The sequence below is a fragment of the Drosophila santomea genome, chromosome 2L (genome assembly GCF_016746245.2).
Source record: "Drosophila santomea strain STO CAGO 1482 chromosome 2L, Prin_Dsan_1.1, whole genome shotgun sequence".
Lineage (NCBI taxonomy): Eukaryota > Metazoa > Arthropoda > Insecta > Diptera > Drosophilidae > Drosophila > Drosophila santomea.
Genome location: NC_053016.2, coordinates 5,943,571 through 5,951,720, shown reverse-complemented (window position 1 = coordinate 5,951,720; position 8,150 = coordinate 5,943,571). Strand labels below are relative to the sequence as shown.

The 8,150-nt window shown below is 43.4% G+C and overlaps 2 protein-coding genes across 3 annotated transcripts; one reads left to right on the top strand and one right to left on the bottom strand.

Annotated features, from left to right (window-relative positions):
- Window positions 1-356: 356 nt before the first annotated feature.
- LOC120448668 (menin) lies at window positions 357-8,056 on the top strand. Of its 2 annotated transcripts, none has more exons than XM_039630813.2 (7): window positions 357-1,215; window positions 1,285-1,442; window positions 1,508-1,606; window positions 1,730-2,057; window positions 2,254-2,715; window positions 2,779-3,584; window positions 5,444-8,056. In XM_039630813.2, exons 4-7 carry the CDS (start codon window positions 1,790-1,792, stop codon window positions 6,191-6,193), a joined length of 2,286 nt encoding a protein of 761 aa, XP_039486747.1. In that variant the 5' UTR covers window positions 357-1,215; window positions 1,285-1,442; window positions 1,508-1,606; window positions 1,730-1,789; the 3' UTR covers window positions 6,194-8,056. The 2 variants fall into 2 exon arrangements, with proteins under 2 accessions (XP_039486747.1, XP_039486741.1); XM_039630807.2 differs by having other exon boundaries at window positions 1,505-1,606.
- On the bottom strand, window positions 3,602-5,380 carry LOC120448682. Its single transcript, XM_039630824.2, has one exon. The coding sequence runs from the start codon at window positions 5,130-5,132 to the stop codon at window positions 3,825-3,827; it is 1,308 nt and encodes a 435-aa protein (XP_039486758.1). The 5' UTR covers window positions 5,133-5,380; the 3' UTR covers window positions 3,602-3,824.
- Window positions 8,057-8,150: the final 94 nt, after the last annotated feature.

The window sequence follows — 8,150 nt, the reverse complement described above, 5'->3', positions numbered from 1 at the left end:
AAGTATGGTAACCAAATAGAGCTAAAACGAAGAACTTAAAAATTAACGAAAAAAACATTTATATTATATTATATATTAGAGCTAAAACGAAGAACTTAAAAATTAACGAAAAAAACATTTATAGTCAGTTACCTTTATAGATTCGTACTACATGGTCTATATGTCTTTAATCGTCAGATCTCATTTTACAAGAGTGAATTTATAGCAATGCCAAAAACAAACCGTTTTTGAAATTTTTAAAAATTTCGGGAAACCCGCCAAACTCGATTTCACTTTTCGAAAATACCAAAACCTACCGCAACTTTTAGTGCTTGCACTCGAGTACGAAACTTTGCAACACTGCCCACCCATTTCGGCACGTGCTGGGTGTGGACACACTGGCACGCAGCGAGGTAAACACAACGCAATATTTCGTCGGAATTTCACCTGGTTTTTACCTGGTGCGTCGCGCAATAAAACCGCCCAATTGGTGTCGAAACTACGGCACAGATAATGCGCGAAGCAATTGGAATACGGCGCGATGAGATAATCGGTCGGTTCGGGCGGCAAAAGGCAACTGCGTGTCAAGTGGAAAATAAGTGAACGGTGGGTGGAGGGTTGACTTTCGTCAAGCAAGAAAACAATAACAAAAACAAAACGCGCAGCCGAAAATCGGCAACAACAAAAGCGAGTGAGAGAAAGGTGCGAGAAATTCACCTGTCCCCGTGAGCCGATTAATTGATGACGTGGAAGTGGACGAAGGACGCAGGGCCACAGGATATATACATATTTTCCAGTGCACATGCACATGCATGCTGCACACGCACGCACACACACGCGCACTCACACTGTAGCGCCCATGCAGAAAACCAGTTGTTTGGCCGTTGCTGTTGTTGTTGCTGCTGCTGCAAATGAGAAGTGCAAGTGAAGCAGCAACAAAAATCCTGCTCTTGAAGTACAAAGCGAAGAAAAGGAGAAAATAAATAAGCGGAAAAGGGCCGAGAAGAAGGTGCGACAACGACAAAAAGTTGTTTGTCAACTTGTTGCCAATGTTGCAGCCACAAAGTGGCTGGCTGTACAAACAGCAGCAACAAAAACCCAGCATTTGGCATCGGGCAAGTCCAGGCGAAAGTCCCAGGCCCTCGGCAGGATAATAAGGAGCACCCAAAACCGAAACCGAAACCGAAACCGAAAACAGCGAACAGGTGGAAAGGGCCAGGATATCCTGTCACTCGGGTAAGTTTGGCAACGGCACTGCAACGGTTGCTTCACTTTTCTTAACACGTTTCCTTATTTTCCTCACAGCTCCAAATCAGGAAACTCTATCAAAGCACCTTACATACAGGTGGTAAACTAGTACATCCCTTCGATGGCATATGGATCTTAGGAGTTTGGAAGGTGGAAATTAAGAAGCAGAACACAAGGAAACACAGGATTCTCCACAAACTTGGTGTTCTATTTGGGTAAGTTTAACGTATTCTCTGACCGAATCTTACTTAATTCTTCATTTCGCATTAATCTAAAGCAGGCTAATTGGATATTTTGCCCAAACCATCCGCAACCCGTCCCAGAGCAAACTGGAAACAAATCAACTCCACCTTTTTTAAGAGAAAGAAGTCAGCTTGTGGTAAGAAAAAATCTATTCAAAGAAACTACAATCAATTCTTACCCTTTCAGCCAAATATATTTTCTTAATGATCTAAGATAATCTTATATTATGTATTAATTAAGTTGCCTTTCATATTTGCAGTAGAGGGACTTTAGTTCCAGTGAATCATTTCGGCAATTAGAAGAACCCCTGCCAGCAAACATGTCCACGATTACCAGAAGCGCTAGTGCGAGTCCCATGGCGCTGAACGGCGTCATCGATGCCAGCCTGTTCCCCCTCAAGTCCACGGCCGATGTTATCAATCTGTTTCGTCGCGCTCTAACCTCCGGCATCGAGCCCGATCTCACCCTGCTCTCCATCGTGGTCGGCTACATCGAGCTGTCCTTGACGACGGGAGAGGCTGCTGCGCAGGCAGCTCAAGCCGCCGCCGCCGCTGTCGCAGCAGGTGACATTAGTCAGGCGACGACAGGTGTGTATTGCACCCCGTTCATCCGTTCATCACTTCCTATTACCTTTTATCGCTCGCGTTCACCGTTAACCGTTTAGCAAAGGGTGACCAGTTAAAACGGAAGCAATTGCCGACAAATTGGAAAAGTTTCTGCTTTCTCTTTGGTGGCCTACTTCGAAATTGTAGTCAGCATTGAAAAATATTATTTTAATCGCAGGTGGAAATGACATCATCATGGGCAACAGCGTCCCGTTTCCAGTTGTAACCCACGAACTGATCGCCGGCCTGTATAAGAAATTCCAGACGATCCTGTCGGTGGTCGAGAAGCCCAAGCCCCATCGCCAGGCCACCCGAGAGGTGATCAAGAAGGTGTCGGATGTGATCTGGAACTCGCTGATCCGCAGCAGCTACAAGGACCGGGCGCACCTGCAAAACCTCTACAGCTATCTGTCCGGCAACAAGTTGGACTGCTTCGGAGTTGCACTGGCTGTGGTGGCGGGATGTCAGTTGCTCGGCTACAAGGACGTGCGACTGGCCATCTCCGAAGATCATGCTTGGGTTGTATTTGGCCAAAAGCGCGTCGAGACAATCGAAGTTACATGGCACGGCAAAGGAAGCGAGGATAAGCGGGGGCAGGATATTCGTCCCGGGATCGAATCCGGATCATGGCTCTACTTGGGTAAGCTTGCCAATTTACTAAGAAAACAGAATGCATTGTCTAACATAACTTTACTTCATTCAGGTGGACTGGCGGTGGTTTGCGAGCGTGGCATGGAAGTGGCGGCCATCTGTGCCGCTCTGAATATTTCTTTGACCTCGAACAGTGACTGTGTGGAGGTGGCTGAGCTCCAGCAGCAGCTGCTGTGGCTACTTTACGATTTGGGCCACCTCAAACGCTATCCGATGGCCTTGGGCACACTCGGCGAGCTGGAGGAGATTCATCGGACGCATCCCAGCATCAGTTGCGAGCAGTTGTATCGCGAGGCCATTGAGTCGGCGAGGACTCACTACCGGAACCATCACGTGTATCCGTATACCTACCAGGGAAACTACTACAATCGATTGCTCAAGTACCGCGACGCCTTTGCCGCATGGGCAAATGCGGCGGACGTTATTCGCTTGTATACGTATCAGTGTCGTGACGACGAGGAGATATACAAGGAGCTGTTGGACATTGCCAACGAGCTCATACCGTATGTGATGAAAACAGAGAGTTCAGGTCATTCAGCGAGAAGTATTCTACGAGACTCCGAGGTTTTTGCCAATTTGCTGCGCTTCTACGACGGCATCTGCCAGTGGGAGGAGGACAGCCTGACTCCCATTCTGCACATTGGTTGGGCCAAGCCATTGGTGAATAATATCACCAAGTTCGATTACGACATCAGGTCGCAGGTGGTCATCAAGTTGCCCGAGGATCTGGAGGCGGAGCAGGCGAAGGCGGAGCTCGCGAGGGCGGAACAGGAAGCCAAGGAGGCTAAGGAGTCGAAGGAAGCTACAGGAGCAGAGGCTTTGGAAGGCAATAACAACAAGCTGGTCACAAAGGAAGAGGTAAGCAGACTCGTTAGTTTACTTTCAAAATTTTAATGATCAAAGAGTTTCAATTTGAAATCAGAAAATACATAATCCTTGAAATTTGTTTCCAATCGATCGGAACCAAATTTTGCAACAACTTTTTTCTATATTTTTTGTCATAAAGTTAAGTATTAAAATCAACTTATTATCTGATGAAGTCATTCCTTGACTGTCATTTAAAAGCATTTTCAAGTTCAGATGCCTACTTTCACGGACTCAAATCAAAATGGGACCCGCACCGCAGTTTTGGCAATGCATCTTGAGTCTTTTCTTACATATATTTCTCGATCCCTTAGATGGGTAATTGCATTTGGAACGAGGGGCGTGCTCGTCGTTTGCGGGATGTAGACTCGTCGCGTCTTTGTCCGTTAACCGATGAGGGGAAAATTCATTGCAAGTGTGGAATTCTTCGCTGTCACGAGGAGTCATTTGATCCTTGGCCGATCTTTCTACATTATGTGTATCTCTTGAACTTCTCCGCGGAGACACCTCTACCACCTGTGGACTCTGCTGGAACAAATCATTTAATTTGCGAACGGCTACCGATGGGTTAAGGGTGTATTTGTTCAATATCTGCTCCACACCTAACAACTTTTGGTTCAGCCTTTCATTGGCAATCTGTAGGATTTGTAGCTGGGATCGCAGATCCCCAGTTTCCCGCTCACAGCTTTCGCATGCAGCGTTCCCACACTTCGATCGGTGGATTTGTGGACACTGCTTTGGAATGGCTTGGGTGTTTGCGTTATTAAGTTTTTTCGCCAACTGATTCTGGTAATAGCATTTCTGGGCACATAGTTCCAACTCGTCTTCGCTTTCCAAAGGCAGCGAAACGTTCTTGCTTTCGGCGAGGAATTGCGAGGTCTTTGAGATTTTCTTTTTCTGCGATGGTTTTGGATTCGGCTGTTTGGTTTGCTTTTCCCGCTGAATATTTTTAAAGATGCTCGGTCTAGACACTTGAATATCTAAGCTATTTCGCCTCTCGAATTTGGCAGGATTTCTAGCGTAATTAAAGACCATCGACTGGGACTTGTGCATAGGATTCATGCTTTCAGTTGAGAAAGGGGTTACCTCAAATCTTTTGCTTAGTCCGATTTGCGAGCCTTTTCTCGCCTTTTTGGCATCGTATTCCGTGCCGATGTCATTCGCTTTGAAGAACTTGTACATCCAGTTGCAGAAGTCCACTTGATTGTGTCCCAAAATTAACTCCTCCGTCGTCATATACCGCGTTATTCTCAGCTTTTCAAAGCTAGTGTTCAGCAATCGGAAGTTCGCCTCAAAGTCGCTTCTGTTGTTCGTATAAAACTTGACTTTCTTAATTGGTATCGTCTCGGGGTAAAGTTTGTGCATCAGTTGGCAGTAGACTGCTCCCGTTTTCAGATCATCCATGCTCCGCAATTCACAGTCTAGGGTGTGGTTCAAAAAGCACAGCAGGTTCCTGATGGACACCACCTCGTTTTTGCGCGGGACTACATTTCTCACCGCTTTCGACGGCAGTTTGGTGGTCTTCTTCGGTGGAACTGCCATGGTACTTAAGAGATAATAGATCTTCAATCTGTTGATCAAGCCGATGCCAGTTCTTTTAACTTTGCTTAGGCAATCTGGCTGCGAAATCGCATTGGTTGAGGGTTTGCTAGAGGAAATAATAACTAAGTTGGTCACTGTGCAGCTATTTTTACCGATTCTGTGTTTAAGATGATGTAGGTTGGGAGTCTGGTATTGTGATTTATTTTAAAGAGAATTCTCGGATGGAAGATAACTGGCTCAAAACCTACCATGATTGTGGGTTTTCAATAAATGGCTTCAAAGATATTCATATACTTCTCGCTCTTCGACAGAAATCCAAAAATTCGGAGCTACCAACTACCTTGGCCGATTTAACTGCTGCCTGCGGCGAGAAGATTCTCAATCCGGACTTCCTGCTCCAGGGCGGTGGACAGCCGTTCGCCGATCAGAAGCAACAGCCTTCTGGCGGCGAGTCCGATAATCCAGAGCTGCACAATAACAACAATAACAGCAACAGCAATAACAACAATCACAATTCGGACAAAAAGGAGGCGTCAGCCACCACAACTACCGCAACTATCACAACAACCACAAGCAATGGCAGCGGCACCTCTGGCCAGTTGCCCGTTTCCAGTGAAGCACAATCCCAAGTTCAAGCAAATGACCAACTGGGAAAACCACAGCACAAAGAAGCTAAAAAAGAGGTGACAAGCGACGACTACGATCCCTTCGAGATAATGCTCAAGCGGCCAGTCATCACCTTGTACAGCCAAAAGATGAAGGGCCTGAAGGATCTGCTGCTGGCCGAGAAGCTCAACACTCACGCTATTTCCCTCCAAGTCACCGCCCAGTCGGTGGCCTCCCGAAAGGTGCGCGGAGTGGAGAAACAATCGGCCACCATTTCAGCCACCATCACTGCAATCTCTTCCAGTTCCGGAGACAGTGTCCTGAGCGGAGTCGCCGGTAGCGGTGGTGGAGGTGGCAGTGGTTCAGCAGTCACCGGTGGAGCGTCCTTGGCATCGTCGTCCCTAGGAGGAGATTCTATAGCCGCCTCACGCCCAAAAAGAACGCGTCGCGAGTAATTCTCATTGTTGTATATTACGTATTGGAAAACTCTTATTAATCATATGTACCGGCTAAGGTGGTTCGATTCTTGTTGTGTGTCTAAAGTAGAGTCAACTCTTAATATTTTTCAAGCATATTTCGTTAAAAAACCGAATAGAGCCAAACTGGAAGTCTGTCCTCTGAGCACAATTAAAACACTTCAATAACTTATATTTTTGAATCTACTAATACCTTTACAATTAAATCAAACTTGAAAATTCCATCTTATAAATTTTGTAACATCAGAGCATTCGAACCACCACAGTAACCGTGCATATAATATATAAGCTATAATATTTTTGATGTTCGATGTGTATTTATGTAGTTCGTAAGCGCGAGACGAAACAGAAATTAAGCCGTTATAGAACGCCTAGCGTTTTAAAAAGAAATTTAAAATGTGAAACACATACACACAGACATGTCCCAGCAAACAAACACAGGCACACGAATCGCTAAGCTATGCTAAGTATTTATGATGTATTTTTAGCTGTTATACTTTATCTCATATGTATTTATTGCTACAACTATGTGTTTTCCCATCAAGCAAGCTTAAAACTCTTTTTTATTGTTTAAGCGTAACTTAATTGGTGCTCTTCTTCGAAAACGAAAGCAAAATATAGGTTCTGTGTTTGATTTCGATCACACTTCGATGCAAAAATCCGAAAAGATGTTTTTTTTGAACGATGACCGGACTGCTCATATTTATGTATTTACTTTAAAGCATTTTATTGAGGCTAAGCTGATTAATTTAACTCTATTTACACATATATCCTGTAATATTTAAGAACGCAAATCCTTGTTACGAACTGTTGACTTGAAGCAACAAAACAGTTGGCAAAACCGAATGGTAAACAAAAGAATACATATTTAACACTTCCTCTATATGTGATACAACACTTTTTCTAGAAAAGCTTTCATATTATCTTATAAAACTAAATATAATTAACCACTCTCCACACACTGTAAACGAACACTACTTGAGTGGGCTGGCAGCAGCAGGACAGGATATTATTTAGGGATAATCCATAATCCGTAACCAAGTTGAATGTATGTCCCGATCCCACGAATGTGTCCCATCAACTTGTCGCCCCATTTAGCTACAGCAATTACGGAAAAATCGGAGCTTGTAACAAATTGTTAAACGATGATAATAATTGCATTGAATTTAATTTGATTTGTGCGTAGAGCATCTGTGATGAATAATAATGTTTAATGGATGGAGAAGGAGCGAAGTGGAGAGCCCAAAACCACACACAATACTGATCAACAATATTACTAATCAAATATAAGGTGTTTTATTCCTCGTATATAACATTAGCAGACTACAAATGTAAACACAAACGAATTCAAGCAAACTATTTAATTATGCAGATTTGCAGATCGCAACAACTAAATGTTAAATGTTGAACTGGAGTAACAATTGTATACCGAAACTAACAAAAAACAACAAAGGAGTATATATTTTGGCATACAAAATTTTTAACATTAAGTCAACTAATGGCAGAATACAAATTGTAAAATATTTTATTATTTTTACTACATCTCGGACAGCACGAAAACCAGCCCAAAAATAGACAAAACTTAAAGTTCGCTATGCAATAAATCAAAAGGCAGCAATTCAAGAACGGAAACAATATGAAAACCTATACGCATATAACATATATATTTATTAATGTTAAAATATGGTACATTTTTGATCTAATTGTTTAAAATAGCCAACCAGCAGCAACAGTTAAATTAAATGTAGCTTAAAATCCAAATGCTCAATAATCCCTTTAGCTTGAAAACTAAATAGCCAGCCGTAAAAATGTTATACAAATCATTAAATGCATATAAAACAATGTTTAAAGGCTATAGCAAACCTGAGAAACTTGAAGACCTAAAAAGTATGCTAACTTTCAACTTTTTCCGGTTTGTAAGAGGCTGCATTTGAAC

Excerpts from the sequence above, each read along its gene's own strand:
- LOC120448668 (XM_039630813.2), top strand. The coding sequence starts at position 1,790 with ATGTCCACGATTACCAGAAGCGCTAGTGCGAGTCCCATGGCGCTGAAC. Across the intron at positions 2,058-2,253 it reads CATTAGTCAGGCGACGACAG|GTGGAAATGACATCATCATG; the intron begins GTGTGTATTGCA and ends TTTTAATCGCAG. Across the intron at positions 2,716-2,778 it reads CGGATCATGGCTCTACTTGG|GTGGACTGGCGGTGGTTTGC; the intron begins GTAAGCTTGCCA and ends TACTTCATTCAG.
- LOC120448682 (XM_039630824.2), bottom strand. The coding sequence starts at position 5,132 with ATGGCAGTTCCACCGAAGAAGACCACCAAACTGCCGTCGAAAGCGGTG.